The 26,990-nt window shown below is 52.1% G+C and overlaps 3 protein-coding genes across 3 annotated transcripts; 2 read left to right on the plus strand and 1 right to left on the minus strand.

The window, feature by feature from the left end:
- Nucleotides 1–30: 30 nt before the first annotated feature.
- Nucleotides 31–8,113, plus strand: SMYD5 (SMYD family member 5). Its single transcript, XM_074147882.1, has 13 exons — nt 31–151; nt 354–462; nt 1,164–1,303; nt 1,530–1,651; nt 2,357–2,426; nt 2,841–2,945; nt 3,424–3,486; nt 3,680–3,750; nt 4,051–4,157; nt 4,710–4,766; nt 5,613–5,707; nt 5,990–6,060; nt 6,679–8,113. Exons 1-13 carry the CDS (start codon nt 50–52, stop codon nt 6,815–6,817), a joined length of 1,251 nt encoding a protein of 416 aa, XP_074003983.1. The 5' UTR covers nt 31–49; the 3' UTR covers nt 6,818–8,113.
- Nucleotides 8,114–8,413: 300 nt separating this feature from the next.
- On the minus strand, nt 8,414–11,856 carry PRADC1 (protease associated domain containing 1). The gene is made up of 5 exons (XM_074147186.1): nt 11,771–11,856; nt 10,765–10,865; nt 9,941–10,050; nt 9,337–9,504; nt 8,414–9,065 (listed from the first exon to the last, which is right to left on the minus strand). Exons 1-5 carry the CDS (start codon nt 11,823–11,825, stop codon nt 8,945–8,947), a joined length of 555 nt encoding a protein of 184 aa, XP_074003287.1. The 5' UTR covers nt 11,826–11,856; the 3' UTR covers nt 8,414–8,944.
- Nucleotides 11,857–12,303: 447 nt separating this feature from the next.
- Nucleotides 12,304–25,407, plus strand: CCT7 (chaperonin containing TCP1 subunit 7). The gene is made up of 12 exons (XM_074147187.1): nt 12,304–12,362; nt 13,781–13,934; nt 15,386–15,492; nt 15,920–16,045; nt 16,700–16,752; nt 17,775–17,946; nt 19,515–19,679; nt 20,787–20,975; nt 21,595–21,692; nt 22,417–22,549; nt 23,674–23,880; nt 24,764–25,407. The coding sequence occupies exons 1-12, from the start codon at nt 12,357–12,359 to the stop codon at nt 24,986–24,988; spliced, it is 1,635 nt and encodes a 544-aa protein (XP_074003288.1). The 5' UTR covers nt 12,304–12,356; the 3' UTR covers nt 24,989–25,407.
- The last annotated feature ends 1,583 nt before the right edge of the window (nt 25,408–26,990 follow it).

A 26,990-nucleotide genomic window follows, 5' to 3' on the forward strand; every position in this document is an offset into this window, starting at 1 on the left:
GGCGCTGCCCGCCCCCGGCGGGTCAGAGCGGGGAAGTCGCCGCCCGAAGATGGCCGCCGCGGCGGGGGACGTGTGCGGCGCCGTGGTGGGAAGCCGCGCCGGGGCTGGGGCCGCGGTTGCGGCGGAGGCGCGGTTCATCAGCAGCGCCAAGGTGAGCCTGGCGATCCCGGCCGGTCCCCCCGCCGCGGGGATCCCTTCCTTCCCTCACCCTGCGGCAGTCTGGGGGGGGAAATGGGGTAAAATCCCGGCAGTCTCCCCTCAGGCTGGGCGGTGGGGTGGAGGGGGGAACCCTAAGCCCCCGGGTGGGTTTCGGCTTCGGGTGCGTCCCCTGACCCACGCCTCTCCCTCGGCAGGGGAAAGGCTTGTTCGCCACCAAGAACATCCGCAAAGGGGAGACCGTCTTCGTGGAGAGGCCGGTGGTGTCGTCCCAGTTCCTCTGGAACGCCCTGTACAACTACCGAGGTGAGCGGCTGGTGGTGATGGCCCGTCCCCATTGCCGGCCCCGTAGCTGTCTCCGTGTCCTGTCCTGGCGAGGTGACCACTGGGTCCTGAAGGAGATGCCAGGTTTTCAAGGAAAGGGTTTGGGTTTGTCTTGGCACTACCAGGAGGGTGGTCTTGCTGCTGTTTCTGCCTGTGCACTAAACAAGTGTTGACAAGTTGAAAACACTGGGGTCGTTGGAGGGATGGCTACTTCCATCAGCCCTAAAGGAAAGCACCACCTGCCACCATCGGGCACCATCTGTGTGGGAACCCACAATTTTTTAGTGGCATGGGTGCTAATCCCAATCCCACCACTGCAGAGGATAGCCCACAAAGGTGCCAACATTCTCCAGAGGAGCCAGAATAAAACCCAAGGGTTGTAAGAGCAGGATTTTAAAGTTTTTTGTCCTACCTAGACCCTGCTGTTTGCTGAGCTCCGTCGTGGGTTGGTGACATGGAGACACTTGCAATTGTACAGGTCTTAAACACTTACCAGTGTTACAGGGCAGTAGGTGAAGGCTGGGGTGTTTAAACTGCAGCAGAAATGGGCTTCCCTATGGAGGGAGTGGTTGAGAGACTGGTGCCTCCAGATTGGAGATGAAGTTAATACCGGTCATGCTGTCTTGCCCTGGGCCCTGGCCCCTTTTCTCACTCTGGCATCCGTCCGTCTTGTCTCCCCGCAGCCTGTGATCACTGCCTACGGGCTTTGGAGACGGCGGAGGAGAACGCCCAGCGGCTGCTGGGGAAGAACTCACTGGTGCTGCCTCATCCGGAGCAGTGCAGCATCCGGAAAGACCTGCACCAGCAGTGTCCCCGGTGCCAGGTATGGGGCTGCTGGGAGGGACTGTGGTCCTGTTGGGGTTTGTGACTTCTCTACAGCATCTAGTCAGGCACTTGCTCTACCCCAAGATGGGTGTCTGCCTTTACCTTCTGCATCGTGGTGGATAAAGAGTTGGGGCTCAGATGGTGAGGGAGGGGGCACAGCTAGGCCTAGGACCCCCTTTCCCTGCTGCTGTAGCCAATGCTGGGTGCTGTGCCCCTTGCTCTAGGTGATGTACTGCAGTGCTGAATGCAAGCAGGCCGCTTTGGAGCAGTACCACCAGGTCCTCTGCCTTGGCCCATCCCGTGATGACCCCACGCACCCCCTCAACAAGCTGCAGGAGGCATGGAGGTAGGGGACTGACCTGCCTGATGCTTCATGGGCAGAGGAGGTGGCTCTTCTGGGCTGGGTGACACTGCCTGGGACCAGGGCTGAGGACCATCCTTGCTTTGCATCCCTGCATGGGGTGGCTGGAGGGTGGTGGTGGCCTTGGGACACTGCTCAGCTCTTCCTGCTGGTTGGGCAGCAGGTGAATTTGTGTTGGCATCATGAGGGTTTGGACACACAGCTGAGCAGTTCTTATTTTTCTCCCAGTAAAGAGCTACAAAGCACTGAGCTGCACATCCCTCAGTCCTGCAATTTTATAGTGCTCCTGCAGATCTCTAGCCTCTGGGAGATCCTCCTTGTATAAATCCTTCAGATACATCAGTTGCTGTCCCTGCTTGCAGATGACAAAATGGGCCCAGAGAGGAGAAACAACATCCCTGACCCAAAGCTCATCACAAACTCTAGCTTTTCCTGCAGTCCTGGGCTTTGTATGGGACCCAGACGCTAGCTTAGCAGGATGGTAGGGAATTATTTGTATGCTCAGAGCAGGCAGGTGGGTGCAGACTTCTTGCCCTGAGTGGTGCTGGATCCCCACCAGTGACCACTTCTGTGTGATGGATGAGTTTGGGCCTGACCACATGGATGGCAGCTGCTTCTGCCTCCCTCCAGCTTTTTATTTCCATACCAGCACTGATCTGCTCATCTCTTTTCTTCATTCTTGTCCCCCAGAAACATGCATTATCCACCGGAGACTTCCAGCATCATGTTGATGGCCCGGATGGTCGCTACTGTCAAACAGGTACATCTGCAGTATGGAGCCACAGCTACCAGTGTGTGGCTTCCTCATCCCGTTGTGGCTGTTATTCCCAAGGACTGATCTCTTTGGCAACTGAAGGGGTCCTGCTTGAATAGATTTCAACATCTCATGATCCCTGGTCATGGAGATAGCAGGCAGCAAAGGAGGTTCCTGTGTCCTGAGACAAGCAGGTCTTTTTTTCCATACCAAAATAGTCAGAACAGAATCTTTCCTTTGGGTCTGTTTCTTTGGTTTGGCTTTTTCAGCGTTTATTCTGACAATAGACTGGCACCATGCAGCTGCTTCTGGTGCTTCTGGATACCTCTGAGCTCAGTGGGGTTTGTCGTCTCATCCCTCTCTCCTGGCTGGGGAGGAAAGCAGTGTTGGTCCAATGCGTTTGCTTGATTCCTTTTTCAGGCTAAAGACAAGGAGTGGTGGATCAAGGTCTTCTCCCAGTTCTGCAATAAGACAGCAAACGAAGAAGAGGAGATTGTGCACAAACTGCTAGGAGACAAATTTAAGGTAAGACCCTGGCAGCTCTTGGTTGTGTTGTATGCCTGAGCCTGCACTTTCCATGCCTGTGTCTGTGAGCCCGCAGGTGCAGAGGCCCCATTACAGCTGGGATGAGAGACACTGGAAATCCCAGGCTCAAAGTGCGGATATAAAGGCCCCCATTAGGGACTGACTGATCTGACAGAGAGGAAGCGGGTTGCTTAGAGGGCTTGAGGCTTGTGGTGCTTCAGTGGGACTTGCTGTTTCTTCCTGTGGTACAGATGCTTCTGCTGTGGGATGGGACTGGGTAATATTTAGCTGCTGAGTAGGTGGCTTTTGCTGCTAAAATTGGTGGCTTTCACTGCTTTGAGGGCAGCAGCCTCCAGCCTTCCAGAGGACGAGGAGCCTGACTCCCGAGCCTCCTAGCCCATCCTGGGCTCAGCTGTCAGCCTGGGTCTGACTCCCAGCGGCATCTCCCCACCCTGACGGTGTTGCCATGTCCTGCCAGGGCCAGCTGGAGCTGCTGCGGTTGCTCTTCACCGAAGCCCTTTATGATGAACATCTCAGCAGGGTGAGTTGAACTGCCTCCCAAATAGCTCAGGAGCGTGGGACTCTCCATTTGGCCAGGGCTTCCCCTGAGACTCTGCTCATTCCTCGCTTTCCCCAAAGCTCCGTGTGGGATTTGAGGTGTTTGCAGAGTGGTGCTGTGGGGTGCTGCTGCAGGCTGGCCCGGGCTCAGCTGCTTTCTCATTTCCTTTCTGCAGTGGTTCACTCCAGAAGGCTTTCGATCCCTCTTTGCCCTCGTTGGGACCAATGGCCAAGGCATAGGAACAAGGTAATGGGACCTTCTGGGTGCTCCTGGCAGAGCAGCAGAGATGGGGCGTGGAGGGTATATACAGCCTGTAAATCACTCTGGTGTGAGTAACGACTGGGTTTGCACATAAGAGAGGGGCATGGAGAAGCAGACTTGAAGGTAGTCCTTCATCTTGGCTGTGTCCAGCCCTTTCAGGTCCCTCTGACAGACCTTGGCCACTCAGAGCCACTGAGAGTTCAACCCTTAGATTCCCCCTGTGAGGTCCCACTGTGTGCTGACAGCACTGTGGGACTGTAACGGTGTCCCTCTGCTTCCTGACAGCTCTCTGAGCCAGTGGGTGCATGCTTGTGATGCGCTGGATCTCCCCATGCTGCAGCGAGAGGAGCTGGACGCCTTCATTGACCAGCTCTACAAAGACATCGAGAAGGGTGAGGCTCTGACGTGGCCATGGGCAGCGTCAGGCAGTGCCGTTTGTGGGAGACGGCTGGAGACTCTTGCCAACAGCATTCAGGGACTGGGAGGGGTTCCCTCTGGGGACTGGGAGATCCCACTTCACCCTGGTCCATGCAAGCTATGCCTGCTGCCTTTGGCTCACTCTGGATAGGGCAAATCCAAGTTTGTGGGCAGCATGACTTGCAGCAGGTTGGGGTGGGTGGAGGGCTGATCTGGAGGGATCCTGTGCAGAAAAGTCCCATCTAAACTAAACATTCAAAGACTTGTTTGTCACTTTTTTTTTTACTGATGCAGCTGTGTGAGTATAGGGACAGGCCAGGGAGCACACACTTGGATTAGGGGTGCAATTCTTCATGTCCTCCATCCCCTCCCAGTGGGGAGGGAAGGGTGCTTTGGAAACCACCCTCCAACGCATGGCCCCCAAAACAGCTCTGACAGACATCCCTTTGTAGTTGTGCTGAGCCACTTGTGTAGAAGAGCGAGAATGGCCCATGCAAAGCTCTAACCCCTATATGTCTGTGCTGCAGAGTCAGGAGAGTTCCTCAACTGCGAGGGATCAGGTCTCTATGTGCTCCAGAGCTGCTGTAAGTAACACAAGGACTGGGAGTAAAACTAAAAGTTAGGAGGGGGATGTTCTGGGCTAGATTGGCTCACCTCTTCCTAAAAGCCTCTGGAGAAAGGGTTTTATGCTTCCCATTGATGGGATGGGATGGGTGCTGCCTTGGGGCCTGACTGCTCTCTCAGAGTCTCCTGACATCTTGCCTAACTGTGAAGGGGTAAGTCCTTGCTGGAATGGACTTGGATGTGGTATGGGCTCCAGGAGCTGCACATGCAGTTAGCAAAGAGACCACCTCCATCCTTGTCTGAGCTAAACAGAGGTGAACAAACCATTAAGGGAGGGAGCCTTTCTTGTCTGGGCCGTGGGGACGTAGGAGAGGATGTCCCAGCACCTGAAACTGCCTCCTTTGACTCCTAAGTGTTAGTGGCAGAGTGGGGATGAGCTGGGCCTGGGGACTGGCTACTGGGAGAGTGGCAACTGGGACAGAAGTACAGCCCTGTGCATCCTTCCTTCAGAACCTGAAAGCAGGGCATGGTGCTGTTCATCCCTGGAGTTGATCCAGGTCAGCTTGCTCTCTCTGAGTAATTTTTGGGAGAGCCCTGGCCCTGTACCCTGCTCTGCTGGACCCCCTAGTCTCCAGTGTGAGTGGAGAGTGTCGTGCTGGTGTCCTTGAGGTAGATGGGGTGGATGCAGCATTGTGCTGCCTTACCCTGGCCATGTCCCTCCCAGTTGGAGGCACTGGATCCCATGTGCCTGGGCCACACAGAAGAGCAGGCACAAGCCCCACGGGTTGTATGGGGTCTGTGACCCTGCCTCTGCCTTCCTGTTCCTCTGGAAACACCCTCACAGCTGCATCCTGTCTTCCCTGTAGGTAACCACAGCTGCATCCCCAATGCTGAGACGTCCTTCCCAGAAAACAACTTCCTCCTGCATCTGACGGCTCTGGAGGACATTGAAGCAGGAGAGGTGAGACAGTGGGGCCCAGATGAACTGTGGTGGCATCGCACCTTGGCAGAGAGGCTTCTTGCTGCCAGGGTGCAGACTGTGTTCCGTATATTCCCCCATGGACCCCAGCCCCGTACCTCCTGCCTCTTGCGTTGTCCTGGCAGAGGAATTCATGCCTCGTCCCATGTGGGGGCTGCCGGACCCCTTGTTTCTGCCTGTCTCTTTGAGGGACCAGCACAAACCATGGTGCTTTGGATTGGTGGGAAGCAGGTCTCAGCCTGGTTTGTTTCTCTTGGCTCACAGGAAATCTGCATCAGTTACTTAGACTGCTGTCAGAGGGAGCGGAGCAGACACAGCCGCAACAAGATACTCAGGTAGGAGCTGCTTGGAGGAAGCTGGCGGGACATGGCACCCCTTTGCACCCCCAGCCAGTCAGCCTGGGCTGTGTCCCCACCTCGGAGCCCTGTGTGTGCCCTGGTGTGTGCCTGTGCATAGGCTGGTGTGCAAACCAGTGTGCTCATGGCAGGGTGTGCATACAGCAGGTGGTGCTTTTGGGGCTTTGTCCATGCTATTGTTAGACCATGGAGGACTCGTCTCTTGAGTGAGGCTGGAGCTCCCTGCTCTCCCTTCTCGTGGGTTGTAGCCTCAAGGACTGAGGATTTGGCCCTCCCCTCTCTTGTTCCACTTCGCAGTTGGCTCCTGCAAACTCTTGCTGTCCTCACCCATCTTCCTTTTCCTTCTCTGCCCTTCAAGGATAGGGGTTCCTGCTGGTGGTCACCGTCCTTGTGTCCTGTCACCCCTGCAGAAATCCCCCTCTCCACCCAGACTACCTCCACCACACCTGAGCCCAGCATGATTGAACTGGCAGACTCCATCGAGTTTAACATATTTAGCCCCTTCCTGGCTGCTCTGTCCCCGACCCCCTGCCCAGCAGCAGTGTTGGGGTTGTGCCTGTCCCAACACCGTCAATCTCCTTCCTTCCCTCCTTCCAGGGAGAACTACTTGTTTACCTGCTCGTGTCCCAAGTGCCTGGCGCAAGCCGATGATGCTGACGTGACATCGGATGAAGAGGAGGAGGGTGAAGGAGAGACGGATGATGCTGAGCTGGAGGATGAGATGACTGACGTTTGATCCTGGCCCTGGGCGAGAGGAGAGGGAAGGGACGGGGGGGTCCTCCCAGAGGCAGCAGCTTTAATACTAGAAACAGGGTTGTGTTGTGGGGTCGGGTGGGAGGCCACGTGGAGGTCTGGTGGAGTGGGGCAGCGGGGGAGCTGGAGGCAGGCCCTGCTCCCACCTGTCCTTGTTGTGCACTCTGTGTGTGTGCGTGTGTCAGGCGGTCCCCGTCCTCCCTGTGTGGCCACCTGCTGCATCCTGGTCCCTGGAGGGGCCAGCTGGTGCTTGCAGGGGAGGCTGGATCCGGCCAGCACCTGGGCTGGGGGACATCACAGTGGTTGTCTTGTGGCCACCTCTGAGGCTGCTCCACTGTGTCTGTGCTGGCCGTGGGTATGGAGGAGCATGCCCTTTCCTGTCCCGCAGGGATGAGGGGAACGTATGTGCGTGTGTGTGCGTGTGTGTGTGTGTTTGTGCACGAGGGGTACTATTTAATGTCTATATTAGCACTATCTACATGCTAAGGAGCTGGGGCCCCTATATATACTCCATTCCATGCCTTGGCTCGGCATGCAGCAAGGGGCAGAATGATTTTTCAGGTGGGACAGAGACACCTTAGAGGGTGGCTCGGATGCCTGAGTCTAGCGGGGAGAGTGGGGCCGACCCTGGCAGATGCCTCCCTCCCACCTCGGCTGCATCCTTTACACAATGCAAAGCCCCTTGCAGTGATTGCCGGGCTGTTCAGGGAGGGGGAACAGCCAGGCTGCTGCTAGCCCAGGGCCAACACGGGCTATGGTGTTCCGTAAGCAAAGTCACCGTCCAAAACCCAAAAGACGTTTGGGGTTTTGCAGAGTGAGCCATCCCGCCGGGCCGTCTGGCTGCTGCCGTGGCCAGGGACACAGTGTGGCGCTGCGTGCTTCCCTGCACTGAGCTTACTGGGACCACCATGGAGATGTCACCGGCAGCTGAGCGTTGTCATCCATCCCATGCTGCCAACCACTGATGAGACCACACCAGCCTGTGGTGTCCCCGTCCGTGGACCACGCGGACAGAGGGAAAAGAGGGCTCTCAGCAACAGACAGGCAGCAGGTTGGGGATGTGCTTGGGGTATTTTCCTCCCCTCTTGGATTCTGGGGAACTGTTTTCCTGCTGCTTCTTCTTCAAGCCCGTGGCAGCTGGACCATGGGACCGAAGGCGACACTGTAGATGGGCACCACTACACCACCACCACCAGCCCTGCACCTCGCTGCTCGTCCCCAGCCGTCCCGGGGCCACGTCCCCTTCAGTGTTCATAATAAACCGAGACTGGTGAGACGCAGGACCGTGTCATTTGTACCGGTAAATTGGAGGGTGCTGAGTGCAGATGAGGGCTGTGATCCAGGGGCTGGTCCCAGTGGGGACATGGAGGTTTGGGGATGAGGGAACAGACGCCTGCTGAGGTCTGGGCTCTGGGTCTGTGGCCAGCCCACCCTTGGGAACAGATGCCAGAGGCAATGCTGTCCCGCGGGGCTGTTTCTGTCCTAGTGCATGGTTGATCCATGCTGCACAGGGGTCTGATGTGAGCCCTGCCCCAGCTGCAGGAGGCACCTTGGGAAGTTTACTAGGAAAAACATCGTTAGGGGATGAGATTTATTCCATTGTTCCCCTGCTGATGAAAAAAGAGAAACTCCCCTTTCTCTAAAACTTGTTCAGACTTCATTAGCTCAGACAAAAATATACAGATGTTGGGTGAGCGCTGCTAGTACAGACCAAGCCTGCATCTCACTCTCCCTCCCATTCCTGTCAGACCGCATCCACATTATCCTGTACCCCTCTACATCAGCAGCACAAATTACTGGTGGCATCTTATGCATCGTTAAAATGTTTCTCAGGGAAGTGCTGGCCTGCTCTGGGCCATCACCTCCCTTGCGGAAAGTCACTACAAAGGGTGCTTGGTGCCAGACTGAAGGTTCCCACCGTGGGCGCTGGTGTTTGCCCTTCAGCCATGCGCTGGCAGCAGCAGAAAGATCTCCCCATTGCTGCATCTGGCAAGGCTGAGGGGTGGGATCTGTGGAGCATGTTGGGACCCTGTCCTTCCTCAAATCTGGTCCTTGGGGCAAGCTCCTGGGATCCACCGAGAAATCCTCAATCTGCCACAGCCTCCTGCTGCTACCAGAAGGTCCAGGGGGGCTGCATCATTTCGTAGGTGGGGATGCTGGTGACGTTGACGGGAATGGAGATGATGGCCCAGGGGAGACCGTGCTGCTCCAGGGAGCGTCTAATCATGTACCTGGAAGGATAAAGAGGTGACAGACATGCCTGAGGCACCCGAGTTGGGAAAGTGGAGCCCAGATACGGACATAAACCACTAACCAGCTCAAAAAGAAACTCTGAGGATTAGTTATGACTGAATCCACTAAAAATCTGGCTCACCAAGCCCAGGTGGGACACACTTATCACTGGGACCTCCCTGATCTGTGGGGACAAGGCTGTTGTTTTGCCCTTCCCGTGAGATGTTCCACACTTGGGAAGATGAGATGTCTCTTGGCTAAGGCACCTACCCGTCCCTGCCCAGCAGGAAGAGCGCGGGGATGTCGGCTGTCCGCCTGGTGCTGTCCTGGATCATCTCGATATAGAAGCTGTCGTTATCGTAGGCATTATCTGCGATGATCACTGCCCGTCCGCCATGCTCCTGTATCACACGTGTCTTCGACAGGAACGAGCAACCCCTGGGGCAGAGAGTGATGGACCTTTAGTGGCCGCAGGCAGATCCTTGGCAGGTATGAAACCTGCAAGTGCCAGAGCTTGCCTGGAGATGCCCCAAACAAGGGCTGTCTCCTTGGCCACGCCTCCCCCAAACCCTGCTCCTCTTTGAGTCTGTATTTTAGGCACAGAACTGCCCACACTCAGCCATTTTCTCCTAAGAAAAAATAAAATAAAATGGGTTTTTTTTCCACCTTAGGGCAGGCTGTTTTAGATATGAAACACTCTAGGGTAGGAGCACCCTCACATTTTCCTTGTATACCCATGAAGGGTAAGTCACGGGAAGAAGTTAGAGGTGATGGTAAAATATGGCCATAGTACTGTCACCCTCTGTGCCATGGGCAGCTCCCCTCCTGGCCAAGGGTTCCCCCCACCTCCCAGCTCCTGTGACGCCAGACATACCCCCTCTCCACCAAGGCAATCTGGTCCTGGATGAAGACGCCATTATTCAGCTCTCCGCAGGCTTCAGGGGGATCTGCTGGGACCAGGTGGATCTGGTCGTACCTTGTGTTCTCCGAGAAGGAGACAGGCAGGGGTGAGCAAGGCGGGGATCAGGGCTGCTTCCCATCCCCTGCCCCACCACAGCCATCCCCCCTGTCCTGTGCCCTGCTTGTCCCCGTGTGGGGTGTGCTTTTGGGGAGATTTAGGGCTCTCGGGTCCAGGGATGCTGGTTGCCCCTTTCCAGCCCCATGCAGAGCCATCCTGATCTCAGTAAACAGCTTGCATAGATCCTGCTGTCACTGTGGGGAGAGGCACAGCACCGTTCATACATCCAAGTGCTCCCAGGGAACATTTGCAGAGCCAGAAAGCGTCTTTTTCTTTGGTCCCCAATGTCCCACGTGCTTCCTAGCACATCTTCTCCTGCACCCCTATCCTGATTCTGGGTTTAGTCAGGGAAAGGTCTTATGTCTGCAGACCAGTTGATTTAACTCTGCTGTCCCCCATAGGAGCCTGACCATCCCTCCTGGGACATGGCTGTGCCTGTTTCAGCCCTTGGAGGAGGAAAGAGTGGGGTGTGTTCTCCCTGAACACATGTGGGGCCAAACTCTCCTTCCAAAAGCCTGCTGAGGCCAGAGGCAGGAACCAGCATGTGCCTCCTTCCTAAGGTAAGGCTTATGGAAGTGCAATTAACTCAATTTTTATAAAAGGCTTCAAATTACTGGGCCCTGCAATAGAGAAATATTAGGAAGGGGGGATCCAAGACAAATTCAGTTCTTAATACTTACAAACACGCCACCAAAATCCTTGGCTGGAGTGGCGGTGAAGATGTAGCGGATGTCTCCAGGGCTCAGCACTTGGAAGTACAAGTATTCATGGATGCGTAAACCTGGGTGTGGATGGAGAGAGATAAGAGGCAGAGAAAACAAAAGGGAAAATTCCTGAAAAAAGGGAAAATACCCAACTATCATTCCTGAACTGCACTGTGCTGAAGGGAACGCACCCTTCAGCAATGCCAGTTCCTGCCCAGGCCCCAGGGCTGAGGATCCAAAATTCCAGGTTCAGCCTGGGGCGCTGCAAGGGGAGATGCACGAGCACCCAGGAGCACAGAGGAGACAGGGGAAAGGCACCAGGATCGGGGTGCATGAAGGGAAGGGGAAAACGCAGCTGGACTATGGAGGTGACATGCACCCAGATCGAGGTGCATGGAGGGGAAATGCACTTGGACTGAGGCACCCTGAAAAGAAATGCACCTGGGATGGGGTGCAGGAGGGGAAATGCAATGAAGCCAGGGTGCACCGAGAGGAAATGCACCCAGATTGGGGTGCAGGAGGCAAAATGCACCTGGATGGTGGTGCACGTAGGGGAAAAGCACCTGGATCGTCGTGCACGGAGGGGAAATACATGCAGATTGGGGTGCAGGAGAGGAAACGCAGCCGGAACGAGGTGCTGCATGGGGAAATGCAATTAGGTCGAGGTGCACCGAGGGGAAATGCACCCGGACCGCGGTGCACCAAGGAGGAACGCCCCCGCACCGGGATGCAGGAGAGGAAATGCAATGGGGCCGGGGTGCAGGAGGGGAAATGCGCCGAGATCGGGGCGCACCGAGGGGGAATGCCACCGGACTGGGGTGCAGGAGGGGAAATGCAACGGGGCCCCGGCGCACGCAGGGGAAATGCACCCGGATCGGGGTGCATCGCGGGGAAAGGTAGGCGGGGCGGGGTGCAGGGAGGGGAAAGGCCGGCGGGCAGTGCGGTGCGGGGCGCCGGGGCCGGTCGGGCCGCTCGCACTCACCGCGGGCCGGGCAGGAGCAGAGGCAAAGGCAGAGCCAGAGCGAGCGGCGGAGCATGGCTGCGCCCGGCGCCGCCAGCCGCCCCGCCCCGCCCGCCCCCGCGCTGCGCCCATTGGCGGCGCCCACGGCCTGCGCCTTCCTATTGGCCGGTGCCGCCATCAATCTCCTGAGAGACGAGGGGAGGTCAGGCACGGAGGCCTGCGCACCACCGGACCGCTGCGGTGCCCTTGATCTCGGTCAGCTCGGTGTCAGCTCCCGGGGCGGCACGGTCTCGGTGTCCCCTCACCGGCCCTGCCAAATAAAGCTCTATGCACCCGCCCTGCCCGCTCCAGGCCGTGTGCCCGCTCCCTTCCCTGGCAAATAGTGGACCGCCCCCCCGCCTCTCTATGGCTGTTCGGGAAGGAGGGGGCGCCTCGCTGGGGCCCCTCTGTCCGCCAGTACCATAGAGCGCGGCCGGAAGCGGTCGCCTAGCAACGCGCGCTTCCCCCTCCCGCTGCGGGGAAGCTTCTCGGCGGGCGCGGTGCATTGTGGGGGCGGGGTTTGTCTGAGGCGGAGGCAGCCACAGCTACAGCGAGGAGTGCCGCCGCGATGATGGTGAGTGCCATCTGCCGCCATCCTCCCAGCCGTTTTGCTCCGATGCCCGGGGAGCGGCCTGCTGGGCCTCCGCCGTCCTCCAGGAGCCGTGTGTGGAGGGATCGGTGCGCGTTCGGGCCGGCCGGCTGGCGGGCGGGGCGGGGGGGAGCGGGATGATGGAGGCCGCTGTGAGGCCTGCCGCTGCGCCTGCTGCTACCCGGGGTGCGAGAGGGCACGTCGGGCCCCCGTTCCTGCTAGGCTCCGACCAGGAGCGCTGCATGCTGGGAGTTGTCGGGTAGCCCGGTGTGTGGAGCTCCCGGCGCCCCGGCCCGTGTTCTCCGCCCCAGCCCCTTGGCTGCGTCCCCCTCAGCCGCACGGCCCAGCTGCTCCCACCGGCTGCGGGTCCCCTTCGGCGCTCCCCAGCTGTGGGTCCCGTTGCTGTTGCTCTGGAGTAGGCAGGCCGCGGTACAGGGACGGTGTTTTTTGCCTCTACCCTGGTCTTCTCGGGGATGCAAGGGTTTCTTTTCCGTTGAGGTTTCTGTCGTGGTGGGTGTGGAAGAACTCGGTGCATGTTATTCCACAAGATCTTGACTTAGGGAGGCCTGACTGTGAAACTAAGTCTTCTACTTTTGTATCAGAGCCTCAGCTCCAGCCTTGTCACTCTTTAGTGCAGCAGTTGTAGTATAATTTTGCTCTCTGCCTGTAGGTGGTTGTTTAAAACTGGATGCCTCACAAACTTTGTCTGTTTGGACTTTTTTTGAGTTTTGCCTGTAAGGCACGTTTGCTTTCTGAAAAGGACTGGTGCAGCCTCAGAGCAGTGAGAAGCCCTTGTGGCCTCTGATAGCCTCTAAGCTGTCTCCAGCACAATTTGCTGTCACGTGGGTGTAATCACCTAAATTGTGTTTGTCTACACATCCTCTATGTGAAAACATTTTTCAGGAGTTGCCACCCTTGGGGCAGCTTGGACTCTGATTTCAGCTGTGATGGGCAAAAGGCTGTTGTGCCTGTTCTGGTGACAATCTTGCTGGCACTATGAAAAAAAAAATAAAAATCACTGATTTGGTTGCAGCACTTGTGCAGTTCCCTGCTGTCTCAATAATTACTGCATGTACTGTCTTCTCCGGTCTAGCATCAAAATCAGAACTTTGCTGAGCCACGCTGCGTGGACGAAGCCCACTTATTTTGGGGACAGTTACAGTACAGTCCCAGCGTGGATACTGTAGACAGCTGGGTGAATTCCAGTTACACTGAGAGCAGTGGGAGATGCAAAGCAGCTAGACTCTGTGAAGGCAGAGGAATGTTAAGGAGGCTGTAGATTTTAGTCTTGGTCTTTTTGCGTGATGGTTGCTTGCTGGACTGTGTAAATTTAGAGTTAGCTTCAGGTTGTCCACAGGCTGTTGGGACTGGAGTAACGTCTCTGTTGTGGGTTCTCTCTTCAGCCAACACCGGTTATCCTGCTGAAAGAGGGGACGGACACCTCGCAGGGGATCCCCCAGCTTGTCAGCAACATCAATGCCTGCCAGGTTATTGCAGAAGCTGTGCGCACTACCCTGGGACCTCGGGGTATGGACAAGCTCATTGTGGATGACCGGGGTAAGCACTTACACAGCCATGTAGAAAAGTCATTCAGAAATAATCTCCAAGTGCAGTGCACGCTGGCAGTTTGCATATTTACTCATGTTTTCATATCAATTAAAACTAGCATTTGAATATACGCAGACTTCACCCCATACTTACCTCAGCTCTTGTGATGGAGGTTCAGTTTCTGTCAGTGTTCACTTCAACACCTTTACTCTGGCCTCCTGTTGAAATTGATAATTGTCAGACCTGCCTGAGGAACAACCTGTTTGCTGCCTACTACCCCGAGTTAAGGCAGCACAGTTAAGAGCTGTGTTAAGGCTCTTTGTTGTGAGATTAGGTAGATCCAGGGTTAGTGGGACTAGATGTGAGAAGGTTGGTACCACAAAGGAGAAACAGTGTGTCTTGAACCTGGTCTTCAGGTATCCCTGACCATCTCTATTTATTTTTTAAATGAGGAAATGAGGCTTATAATACAAAAGTGTGGAGCTACTCAGCACTTCTTGTGGCTGACCGTGAGGTCAGTGGATGTTACTGGGTTGATTTTTTTGTTGTTGTTGTTGGGTTTGGTTTTTTTTTTTTTTTTGTTGGCATGTCATTTAGGGGCGAGACTCATCCCCTCTGAAAAGACTTGTATGAAGTCACAAAACTAATGTACTGTTCATTATTTTTTGTATTGGTGTTACAGAGTAACTTGTGGTACTGGTGAAGGGTGGGGTGGAAGGTTTTAGGATTGTCTTTGTTTTTGCAAATAAGAACTGTAATAACTTTTATTAATTTAGATTTAAATTTACCTAGTACATGATTGATTTCTGCTCTCATTCTTCATGCAAGTTTCAGACTAGAATATTTTTTTCCTGTCTGGGCATGCTATTGAGAAGTGAGAGGGAAATTAATTTAAAGCCCCTATTAATTGTCCTGAAGAGTTGTTTTACACTTAGGCTAACTTGACTTAATCTGCTCCAAAATTGGACTAAAAAGATGCTGTTAATATGGAATGGAGGCATCTGCTGAGATATCTTCTGCGAAACAACTGTTCTGGGCTCCCCCTCTCTGTGGGGGTGACCCCTTCACTTTTCGGCCAATTTATAGCTGTGTATGTAGGTGTAGGAGTGTATTAATACAGTGGTGATCACATCTCAGATCACATAGGAGAAAAAAACCCAACAGTTTGGCTAGAGAAAAATCACTTAAGTGGAAATTTGGGATGAGAGTCTGTGGTTCTTTCGACATGACAAAATTTACAATGGTACAGGACCAGGGCTTGATTGGGGAACACCGTAGCATAATACTGGGTTGGGGCCACGTTTAATCTGAGAGGTGAACTGGCTGATCTGAAGTTACTGTTGTATTAATGGCTGTTTGAGGTCTGAAAAGCTCCCTTGAGTGTTGGGGTGCCCTGTCAGAGTGACCAGGGCTGTACTCGTGGCAGTCAAGCTTGAATTCCTTTTCTACATCAATCCTAGGCAAAGCCACTATCTCTAACGATGGTGCCACCATCCTGAAGCTCCTCGATGTTGTCCATCCAGCTGCGAAGACATTAGTGGATATCGCCAAATCTCAAGATGCAGAGGTAGGAGGATAGCCTGTCTGCACTCAACCATAACACACAGCGGCAGACTTGCTCCTGTTGGTAGTTGTATGGACTTTGTGTTAACAGATGGGAATTGCTCATGGAGCGCTGGCATTCATTCTGGTTTCTTTATTGATGCCTCCTTATTTGTGATAACTTTTAGCCAGATCTGATGGGGGATTTTGAAATTTCAAATATACAAAGTTCATGTTTCATGAACATGGGTAACTGGGAAATGAGACTTCACCCTCAGATGGGATGTAGTCTGAACCCAGTCCTTCTTAATCACTAATGAATCCAGCTGCAAATCTGTGAGCAGAGAAATTCATGAAATCTGATTTCCTTTGGAAGCCCTTGCATGCTTTTGAAGCTGCTATTGCAGCGGCTCTGCAGTATGTGGATGACACAGAGCATTTCCTGTCTGCAGGTTGGTGATGGGACCACGTCTGTAACTCTGCTCGCTGCTGAGTTCCTGAAACAAGTGAAGCCCTATGTGGAGGAAGGCCTCCATCCTCAAATCATCATCCGTGCCTTCCGCACAGCAACGCAGCTGGTAAGGCAGTGCTGCTTGTGGCTGTGGGAGGGCTTGGCTGCTGCAGACCTGAGGGGTGTATTGGTGCTTCACCAGAGCATCTGGGGAGAGGAGTTCTGTGCCAGAGAGGAAAAATAGCATGCTTCCAGGCAAAAGTCAGTAATGAATGGGTGTGGGGGTGATGGTAATGATCTCATGATGTCTTAATGCAAACATCAACTGCCTTTTCTGGTGTCAGTGAGCTGTTATTACCAGCTAGTACCTCTTGAGCGCTATTGCTTCCTTAGTTTTTGCTCCGAGGAAAAATAAGTGGAGAAAATTCATTTCCTGTTCTCCCGATCTATGCTAGTCCTTGGTAAACCTTATATCTTCAGAAGCACATCAGTGTCATTAACCTGAACTTTCTCTGGAGGTGAACTCCCTCAATAGCTCTTTGATTCCCCAGACTTCTGCTGAAAGAGTGGAGGAGCTCTAAGCCTCTTCCCGATCATCTTATATTGGTGTGTTTCTGAGAATTACTGTGCTGGAAGGGGTGGAATAGCTTAAATGCTTGAAACTTTAGTGATGCTAAGATAAGGAATAAAAGATAACATAAAATATAAAGACAAAAGTTGGAGATCTGATCAGCTTGCGAGCATGAATCATTAATCCAGCTGTTGGCTTGTGTTTTGACAGGCTGTAAACAAGATCAAAGACATTGCTGTTACAGTGAAGAAGGAAGATAAAGAGTAAGTTTGACTTACAGATGACCTGGTTGTGCAGCTAGGCTTCAGTTAGCTAGTGTGAGGATGTTTCTCACTTCTGCTGCGGCTCTGGCTGAGTCTCAAGGTCACGTGGAACAGCTGTGGCCCCACACCAGGATTATTCTTGAGCTTTCGGAGTTCCCTGCTTCTCCGGGGGAGATGCTGTGCTCTCACTTGGGCTGCAGCAAAGTATGTAGGCCAGTGTCTTTCTTCCAGTGCACATGGAGGAAGCTAGGTACCAAAATAAGTGGCCTGATTTCTTTTTTCCAGTGGTGGTGGAGGCTTGCAGCTTTTCTTGCAATCAGTGGCAGTGTTAAATGATCTTTGAAAATCGGCTCGCTTTTTAGCTGTTGAATACTTGAAGTTAGATAGGTAGTAGCAGTAAGGAAATGATCCCTTCAACTGAGGTGAGAATACTAGACTTAATTTTCTCCCTGCATTTTAAGCTCTTGTCTGCTTGATCTGATATTACTAATAGCTGTAGTAAAAGTTAAGTTGAGCTGTGAACCATCTTTAATAAGCTAGAATGAGTTGTATCCTTTCTACTGTCCTGTGATGTGAAATACAGTAGTTCTCATGGTCAGCAGTAACTTGGGTGATAGAGCATGTGAGTTGGATCCATATTTCCCTGGTGTTCATTGTATGCCATAACAGAGTGGATGATACATTACCTGAGTTAATAGAGAACATGCCACCTTTAGAGGGTTTCAGAAACTTCTTACTGCCTTTGGATGAAAGAGAGGATGCTGAGCCCTGGGGTTTTGCTCAGGCCTGTCTAAAAGCCAGCTGACCTGGTCAGTGCTAGTCTGATGCGTGGGGTCTAAAAAGGAAAGTCATACTTGACAGTCTTGGGCTTTGACATGAGTGCTTTGCTTTCCCTATCAACAGAAGGGAGCTGATATTTCCCTCTGTCAGAGTAGATTAATAATATCATGCACAATGTTCAGTGAGCTTGTGAAAAGAATTGGCAAGTGAACAAGACCTTGTTTTTTCTTTCTTTCTTGCAGTGAGCAGAGAAGCCTGCTGGAGAAGTGTGCAGCCACAGCCTTGAGCTCTAAGCTGATCTCCCAGAGCAAGGAGTTTTTTTCCAAGATGGTTGTAGATGCTGTCATGATGTTAGATGACTTGTTACAACTCAAAATGATTGGAATAAAGAAGGTTCAAGGAGGTGCCTTGGAAGTAAGTTCTGTCTGAGGCTGTCCTGAAAGGACAGGAGACAGCAATCACAGGTCCTTTGATGGGTTGACTGTAGCAGAAATACAGCCTGACTTGATAATGCCTGTTCAGAAATTACCAAAGTGAAACAAAGCTGTTGATGTGAGGAAAAAGCTTAGCAAGTAGGGCTGGATTTCTTTTCTGTAGGTAGAGGATGGTTTTTTTGAGCCAAGTACAGTCTTATCTTACTGCTGTCTGCAGCAAATGTTGTTACTGATAAAAACTCCATTTCTATCTCTGCAAATGATGAAATATTTTTTTTGTGTGAAGTCTTTGTTACTTCTGGAACCAAAAGCCTTACAGTCCTGGTTGTATGCATGAGTATTTGGCTTAGAAAAATGCAAAGACAATGTTGTGAAGGAGCTGATGGGCTGTGTGGTTTATACCACAGTGCTGGAATACCTGTTGTGTATGGGACAGCACGTGGGTGCATGGTAGGGAGTCGTTCCTGGGCTGTTGGACAGCTGGTATGTCCATGCTCTCTCCTGCCTGTGTCCTGTTTAGGTTTGGCCTGTTGCTTGGAACCTTTCTGCTGAAAAGTAAAGCCCCCACAGTCTCTGTGAATTGTTATTCTGTGTCTGTTACTGTCTGTAAACACTCTGCATGAGCATTTTCATTGAGAAGAGACATAATTACGCCATTATCTTGCCCAGACAGCTAATTTAGAGAATTAAGAACGTTTCAGCATCTGTTTTTGTGGTGTCTGGGCCTGCTGGTATTCTGAGGCTTGCAGAAATTGATCCCCTGGAAAGGATGGTGTCTCCCATTCTGGATAAAAGCGGCTCTCTCTACTCTGTATTGTTTGGCCCTTGTGTTCTGCTGCCAGACTCTATGGAGACCTGAATAAGGCTGGGGCAAATAATTCAGCACACTACTTTCCAGCGTTGGCTTGTGAAAGATCCTGGGTCATCTCACTCTGTCAGCTAGAGCAGAGAAAGTCTGTGTTGTCCTAGTGTAGGAGGGACAGGGACCCTCTGGGCTGCAGTGGCTGGACAGAGCCAAGTCAGCAGTGTGTGGTTAGATGCTCATGCTAGGAGATTTAGATACTGATTTCTCTTCCAGCCATCAAGTCAAGAACTTCACATCAGGGGGCAGTGTTGGGCAGGGCAGTCCTGCTGCCAAACAATCCCAGAGGTGGTGGTGGAGCTGGGAAAACCAAACCAAGGCAAAAAAAAAAAAACCCTGAGTGTGGGGCTGTGGATGAGAAGTACCCGTCTTCAAAGGATAGAAATGGGAAAGACATCAGAGAGAAGAACAGATTGCTCCATCCCTTGATCTTCAGATTGTATATAGCATCTTTCACTGCGATGTCTTGAGGGGTAGAAAGGAAGTGATAGAAGCTGGTTTTGTGAACAGAAAGAAGAAAATATTTGCTGCTTATTTTCTCTAAAAGTGGGTTAATCGAAGGAGACAGCTGTTAGTGAGTTCTTTGTAAATGAGGACTCTGAAAGCGGGGAGTCTCCTGTGGGAGTTATTAACCCTGTTGAGAAAACCTTAGGAGGCTGAGCCTAACACAAATCCCTGTCTTCAAGGATTCTCAGCTGGTGGCTGGAGTTGCCTTTAAGAAGACATTCTCTTATGCTGGGTTTGAAATGCAGCCCAAGAAGTATCAGTCTCCCAAGATTGCCTTGCTGAATGTGGAGCTGGAGCTCAAAGCTGAGAAGGACAACGCTGAAGTCAGAGTAAACACTGTGGAGGTAAGAGCTGAAAGGGGAGCCCATCCCACTTCTTCATGCCTGCGAGATGTGGTGGCTGCCTGCGAGATGTGGTGGCTGCTTGAGAGGCAGTTGGATTGCCTTCTTTACATCCATTCTGCCCCTCCCTCTCACCCCCCTCCCCTCCCCCCCTCCGAAAATAGCTGGTGGGTTATGCTGCCTTGTTTGTGAGAAGGGCATGGCAGGTTCAGTCATTGTGCCTCAGCTGTGCCATGATAAGTCATCAGCTGTGTAGTGACTTCTTTATGCCTAACAAGTGGCCTTCCAGAGAAAGCTTATTAAGCAGTGCTTTAAATGCTGGAAAAAACTCTGCATATTTAAGCAAACAAGATAGCCATTTGGACAGTAGTTCTCTTTCCATCTTGTTAAAATACCTTTATGAAACATGGTCATTCTCTGATACCTTCTTGGAAGGTACCACAGTGTTGCATGCATTTGGTTCCTGCATAATTTCTAAAGATCTCTGGGTGCTTTGTTTTTGTGGTCTGGACCCCAGTGATCTCACTAATTGCTTCCTTAATGTTCCTCTTTCTGCCGCGATGAACACGATGGTCTTTTCTGTTGTAGTCGGCTGCTGTGTGTGGTGTTGCTGTGTGCTGTTGTAAGCTTTCCCAGCTGTCTGTGGCTGTATTTCACTGACAGCTAGAGCACAACAGACGTGCGAAGCCCGGGCATGCTGGTAAAGCATGAGGTTTCTCAGGATCTGTGGTTTTCCTCTTTGATAGATACTGTAAGTCTCTCTACCCCAACATACGTGCACAGTTCTGTAAACACCTCTCAGACATCAGTATAATCCCTTCTTCCTCCTTGCGCTCTCTCTCTTCTGAGCTGTTGCTGCCTCTCTGCCAGCTTCTTCATCGACTCAGTTCTGCTGCTGGAAGCATTTTAACAGACATGACTCTTTGTCACAAAATGGAGTGACCTAAAATCACCTGTGAGTCTTGGGAAGCGGTTGTCTGCTGAGGCTGCACAGAGCAGCGTCACTGCTGGCTTTGATTTAGATGAGCTCTCCCTTTGCAGGCGCTGTGGGATGGCATGTGCAACCCTTCGTAATGTGAGCACTTGTCCCTTCTCTCTGGTCCCTGCTAGGATTACCAGGCCATCGTGGATGCTGAGTGGAACATCTTGTATGACAAACTAGACAAAATCCACAAGTCGGGAGCCAAAGTTGTCCTGTCCAAACTTCCTATCGGTGATGTGGCTACTCAGTACTTTGCGGATAGAGACATGTTTTGTGCTGGCCGTGTCCCGGAAGAAGATCTCAAGCGAACTATGATGGTGAGCTGCCTTGTTTCAGAATAAAGACTTTTGGTTTAGTTTTAACAGTGCCAGGCTGGTCATTCTCAAAGCAGGGCAGCAATCAGTGACTGAGCACACTTTCCTGACAAAGACTTAAAATTAAAATCACATAGTTCTTGCCAATGTGGTTATTATCTGAAGTTGCCATATACTGACAGAGCTATTCTTTGCTGGAATGAGCAGTTGCACACTAATTACATCTACACTGCCTTTTTTTTTTTTCCCTCTGATGGTGTTATATATTAGGGTCTGTACAGGACATCGGTAGAGGTTATTTTCCCTGGTTCTTGCCTGTTCCATTGTGAGTGTTTTTTTCCTAAGCTTTCTTTGTGTAGCTGCTGGACTCTAGAGCCTGTGAGTCAGCACTTAGAAGACGCATAATCTTATTTTGCTGTCGAGGATTGTTTCTGATGTTGTTAGCCTGTCTAGATGCGTGAGATGGGAGGAAAATAGAAGGGTTTTTTCCTGAATCTGGCCTGTGGGGTCATTTTGCATCAGCTGAAAGGCTGGGCTGTCTCTGAAGAGAGGGAATCTGCTGGACAAATTTGTCTTGTTTGTCAGTGTTGGTAATTCTGCGCTTTATCTCCTTTCCGTGCAGGCCTGTGGCGGTTCCATTCAGACTAGTGTCAATGCCCTATCAGATGATGTTCTGGGCCGATGCGAACTCTTTGAGGAGACTCAGATTGGAGGAGAGAGGTAAATACAGCAGCTGTGATCCTGTAGTCCTGTGTAAGCACTCTAATATTAGTTTGGAAAGTTAGGGTCTAAGCAGTGGCAGGTTTGAGCATCTCTCAAGGTGACGGTGTGAAAACAAGATTGCGTTATTGCTGCGTTTTATGATGCTGAGGGAAGGGGGTAGGATGTAAGGTGTCATCTAAATCTTACCTCTTTTATATGCTTTTAAAATATATATATTTATACCCCCAAGGCCCTGTAGAAAGCACAGTGGTATTCTTTCATTCCGAATTTAAAAGCAATGCGTTTTGGGGTTGATTGTGGCTCATCTGATATCCCACAGTGCCACTTCACTATCAGTGTAAATGAAGCTGGGTACTATATAATGGGGTTCTTCCCATTGCCAGAGGAGAAGCCCTCCTTGGGGCTGCCTGCTCACATCTGCTGTGTTCCTGCCAAGTGAAAATGAGAGCACCGGCTTAGCGCAAAGCCCTAGCAACAGGAAGAGAGTGGATTTTCCTGGGTCAGCTTGAATTTCACTTGCATGTTGCCTGGCTCTGCTCCTTCTTAGCTCAAGATCTGACAGGGGCAGTGCCCAGGGTGAAATGGCTTCAGTCATGTATCTGGCTTATAAAGAACTTCCCTGTTCCCATGCTGTCGTATCTGTGCAAAGCTTCTTCAGCAGCAGCAGCAGCAGCACACCTTCGCTGTTACCTTAACCCGTCTTGCGTTGTGCCATTGCCAGGTACAACTTCTTCACAGGCTGCCCGAAGGCAAAAACTTGCACGATAATCCTGCGAGGGGGTGCAGAGCAGTTCATGGAAGAGACAGAACGGTCTCTGCATGATGCAATCATGATAGTCAGGAGAGCAATCAAGGTAAGGACCAGTGGAGATAACAACCCCAATGCCAATCCAGCAGGGAGGTGATCAGACCTGGCACAGCTGTAACTCTTTCTAGAAACCTTTTTACATACCAGCATTTGGCTGAGGTCTCTCGGGAGAGACTGGGAGCTCTCAGCCAGTTGAGTGCACAGACTGGCAGCATCTGATTGATTAACTCAAGTGCTGTTCCTTGGCCAAAGCAGTGTTGTCTCTATGGTGTTGCCAGCTGCTTTTCAGGCACGCCTGGTTTTTGCCTTCTCTTAAGTACAGTCATAATTGGGCTTGCTGGGTTGCGGTGTGTTCTGTAAACGCCTCCATCCTGAAGGGAACACAATCTTCTGGCTGTGTTGGGTAGATCTTCAGTAGATTTGAATAGCAGGATTGATCTTAATGTGCGTGTCAGCACCCATTAAAGCCACTTGTTCCCTCTCTTGATGACCAGTCTGAGGGGGAAACTCCCCTGGCTGTGAAAGTAGGCTGAGAGCACCAAGAGAGAAGTCTGAGGCGTGTGTGGATCTCTGCTCTTGGTTGTGGAGTTGCTGGTCCTGTGTGATAGATGCCGCCTAACTGTGTGTGTTTCTGGGTTATGCATAATAAAGTGTTAATGTTGTATTCTCTGGTTAAAAACAGCTTTGAGGCTGAGTGCCCTGCGGGGATGGGAAGAAGCATGTCAAGATTTTTGCAACTGTGTTTGCTTTTAGAAAGAACATCCTGATCTCCCTACTGAAGTAAATAGGGAGGTGAAAAAATAGCAGAACTTGGCTGTGAAGTGCTGCTGCAAATATCTTTAATTTTGAGTGCTTTACAGAAGTGAGGGAAACTTGGCCAGCACAAGGGGCCTGTGGTCTGTCATCCCTCCCCTGGTGCAGCGTCCCCAAACCACTCCTTTATCTTGTGCACAGCAGGAAAGAACTGCTGGTAGCTGCCACTGAAGGTTCTTGGCCTGTTTCTGAAGCTCCCAGCAAAGCTGGCATGTGCTTCCAGGGGTGGCAGCAGCCTGGGCTATAGATTTCCCTAGGCCTGGCATGTCTGCGTCACCCCGATGTGCAACACTTGCTGGAAGGGATGCTTTCCTGCTCTCCCCCTTCTTGGAATGAGAGTTTCCCCTCTTCTTTTAGAACGACTCGGTTGTTGCCGGTGGTGGTGCGATAGAGATGGAGCTTTCCAAATACCTCCGTGACTATTCCAGGACCATTCCAGGCAAGCAGCAGCTGCTGATAGGTGCTTATGCTAAAGCCCTTGAGATCATTCCTCGCCAGCTCTGCGACAACGCGGGTTTTGATGCCACCAACATTCTGAACAAGCTCCGAGCCAAGCACGCGCAGGTAGGTACCCACTTTTGAACTGAGGGCTGTTCGGGAGAACCAGTAGTGTGTGTGATTTTTCTTTCTTTCTTTCTTTCTTTGTTTTTCTTGAGCCTGACGGATCCGGTGTAATTCAGCTCAGCCCATGTTAGGCTTGCGTCCTCTTTGATTAAATGCAGTGTTTTGTTTTCAGATCAAGTGTGGGCTTGGTGCGGGTTTCTATAAAAGGCAATGATCTGTTTTCCCTTTGATCACAGCTGTCGAGTCCTTTCTAGAGCTGGGAGTTCTGATTTGCTTTTTAAAAATACATCATTTGTCGGGAGGGAGGCTTCTATATTAAATATTAAAGTAATTGGAGTGTAGAAGTTGACCGAGCTGTGTGTTTTCCAGAGGAGCTGCAGACTGAAGGTCCTGATTGCTTGTGATTGTTTCAGATCTTGTGGTGCGTATGCACACAGTGTCATGATTCAGGCAGTTAGAGGTTGCCCACTGGCTTCTCTCGGAAGCAGCTGCCACTTTGTGGGGTCGCTCCCACCACGTTTCGCCCTGATGATGATTGTGGAGTTAGGAGGAATGCCCCAAAACAAGCGGCTGCAAAAGCTGGAGCTGTGGGTAGGGGAGTGAGAGAGCAGTGGAGTGGAAGTCAGTCCTGTAGGGCTTCTACAGGTTCTTCCTGAAATGGAGCACACCTCCGCTTTCATGAGTCTTTGCTGGTGCTGTTTGCTGACAACAAAGGCTTCCCCCCACCGCCTTTTGTTTCCCTCAAATATTCTTCCTTCATACAGCAAGATGCAGTCTCTGCCTCTCCCTGAATGTTTGCATGTGTTGGCTTTCCAGTGCGCTGGCCCCGAAGTCCTGACTAGCCCAGTGACGAGGCTCTCTTCCCTCTTCTCTCTCCCACCAGGGAGGAATGTGGTACGGTGTGGATGTGAACAACGAGGACATCGCTGACAACTTTGAGGCCTGTGTGTGGGAACCAGCCATCGTGCGCATCAACGCTCTGACGGCAGCCTCCGAGGCCGCCTGCCTCATCGTCTCCGTGGATGAAACCATCAAGAACCCCCGTTCCACCGTGGATGCTGCGCCCAGCGGACGGGGCCGGGGGCGAGGCAGACCCCACAACCACTGAGACCCCGGTCCCTGTCGGTGTTGTGATGGGCTGGCGCTCTCCTCCAACATGCAAATTGAAGAAGAATTGATTTCTAGCTTAATTAACGGGCTGTTTACCAGATGGTCATTTCGAGGGCTTGCGGGCAACCACTGGCCTTGTTTAATTAGAGTCAAATCTTGGCCTCGGCAGTGGCAGCCTCCTGCGAGATGCCCTGCCCCACCATTTCCTACACAGCACTGATTCCCTCAGGCGCGCCTCCTCCTTCCACTTGGAACCTGCGCAGAGCGGAGCCCTCTTCAGTGCTGGCAGGTAGTGCCGCGAGTGTGGGGTTTGTTCCTATTTATACTCTTCTCTTTTTTTTTTTTTTTTTTTTTTTTCCACTGGGGCTTTTGAACCCAGGCTCAAACACAATAAAAAGATGACTTTGTTTCAGTGGCAAATTGGGGTGTTCTGTTTTCTCTGCTGGTTGCTTCGTTCCCCAGTGTGGTAGCGCATGGCTAAGAGTTAAAAGGTTAACTTTTAAAAGCCCCGTTTAAAAGCAACCACTGTGCTGGGAAGCAGGACCAACTCCCAGTGCACCCCAGTTCCCTGTGCTTCCCAGCCAGATCGCCCCTGCATGGGTTCTCTCTCTCTGAGCTCTTGGCTATTGCTCAGTGACATTTCTACTTGCTTTTGCTTAATGGGCCATTTACAGCTCGCCTTCTGCTTATGGAAGGTGGCTGGGGGCAGCAGCTGTGTCTGACATCTCCGGCCCTGGCTATGGGGAGGGAATGTGTGGGGCTGGTGGGATGGATCCTAGGGCTTGGGGTGTCTCTGACAGGAAAATTCTCTTGAGGAACGTGGGGAGACTTGAGTCTAGTACATTGAAAGTGTTAATGTACTGAAGACAGTGGTGGAAATTTGGTATCTATCTGGTATCCACCCTTTGAGATGTCATTTAATTAGGCAACTTGATGGTCCGTTACACCACAAAATGTGTTAGTTCAGCCCTGTTCACAGAGCACTGCCGTGTGGCAGCCACTATGAGCCCCCTTGGAGCCATCCAGTGCATCCCTTAAGGTGACCCTCGTGGCTGCTCGTCTCGGCTGAAGCGCGATGGCACGATGGTGTGAGTGGTGGTACTGAACAGTGAGCGTGGTTGCAGCTTTCATGTAAAACCCTCTCCATGTTTCTTAGGGGTGTCATTTAAAGGTGAACACTCCCAAGAGCCAATGTGCCAGCTCTGCAGCCTGGGAGGGGGAAAAGCGGGGAAAAAGCGGGACTGGTGGGGTCTGGGGGCTTGCCCATCGCAGATGGTGGATCCGTGGGGCTGAGGGTGTTTCTCTCCAGCAGCAGGGACCTGGAGGAGTGTGTTTCCTCCTGCCCGTCTCACAGCAGCGTGGTCCTATATCCCTGAACCTGATCAGCCTGGCGGGGGGAGGGAAACACGATTTCCAGCTCTTCCTGTGATACTCCCACCTGTAAAACTGATGCTGGGCTCTGGGGTTGTGATGTGGGAACCAGGAATCTTCCAGCCACCTGGGCTGCCTTCTCCACCAGTTGGGGCTGCCAGCTACTCCTGTGCAGCCAAGATGGGGGGGAGGCTGCTCCCCCCACGCTGTCCCTGTACACAGCTTTGTCTCTGTGCCCCCGTGGGGCTGGACCAATGGAGACCACGGGCCCTGAACCCCCTGTGCCTGCAGGGAGAGGGAGGGAGGAGGAGGGATGCTTCCAGTAAGCCCCAAACAGCAACTGGTCTCACTGGTTTGGTGCTGACCGAGTGGCTTGGGTTCAGCGTGTGGCCCCCAGGAGAGTGAAAAATCCCACCTCAATCTCAAGAGTATTTATTCAACACTGAATCATAAAATAGCTCTTTACACACCCTTTTTTTTTTTTTTTTTTTTTTTTTTTTTTCTGTAAGTACACATTGTTTACACTCGGCAAAGTTTCAAAGCAACAACATCAAAGTGCGTCTACAGGTGACAGTACCAACCAAAGTGCTAAAACCACAGTCTCCCGCCGCTGGGCAGCAACCCCCACC

Source organism: Numenius arquata, chromosome 5, assembly GCF_964106895.1.
Source record: "Numenius arquata chromosome 5, bNumArq3.hap1.1, whole genome shotgun sequence".
Lineage (NCBI taxonomy): Eukaryota > Metazoa > Chordata > Aves > Charadriiformes > Scolopacidae > Numenius > Numenius arquata.

Coding starts and splice junctions, on each gene's coding strand:
- SMYD5 (XM_074147882.1), top strand. CDS start 50: ATGGCCGCCGCGGCGGGGGACGTGTGCGGCGCCGTGGTGGGAAGCCGC. Junction 1,304..1,529: donor AGCAGTGTCCCCGGTGCCAG/GTATGGGGCTGC, acceptor CCCTTGCTCTAG/GTGATGTACTGCAGTGCTGA. Junction 1,652..2,356: donor AAGCTGCAGGAGGCATGGAG/GTAGGGGACTGA, acceptor CTTGTCCCCCAG/AAACATGCATTATCCACCGG.
- PRADC1 (XM_074147186.1), bottom strand. CDS start 11,825: ATGCTCCGCCGCTCGCTCTGGCTCTGCCTTTGCCTCTGCTCCTGCCCG. Junction 10,866..11,770: donor CTGCTCCTGCCCGGCCCGCG/GTGAGTGCGAGC, acceptor ATCCACACCCAG/GTTTACGCATCCATGAATAC. Junction 9,505..9,940: donor ATTGCCTTGGTGGAGAGGGG/GTATGTCTGGCG, acceptor TCTCTGCCCCAG/GGGTTGCTCGTTCCTGTCGA.
- CCT7 (XM_074147187.1), top strand. Junction 17,947..19,514: donor TTCAAGGAGGTGCCTTGGAA/GTAAGTTCTGTC, acceptor CCTGTCTTCAAG/GATTCTCAGCTGGTGGCTGG. Junction 23,881..24,763: donor TCCGAGCCAAGCACGCGCAG/GTAGGTACCCAC, acceptor CTCTCCCACCAG/GGAGGAATGTGGTACGGTGT.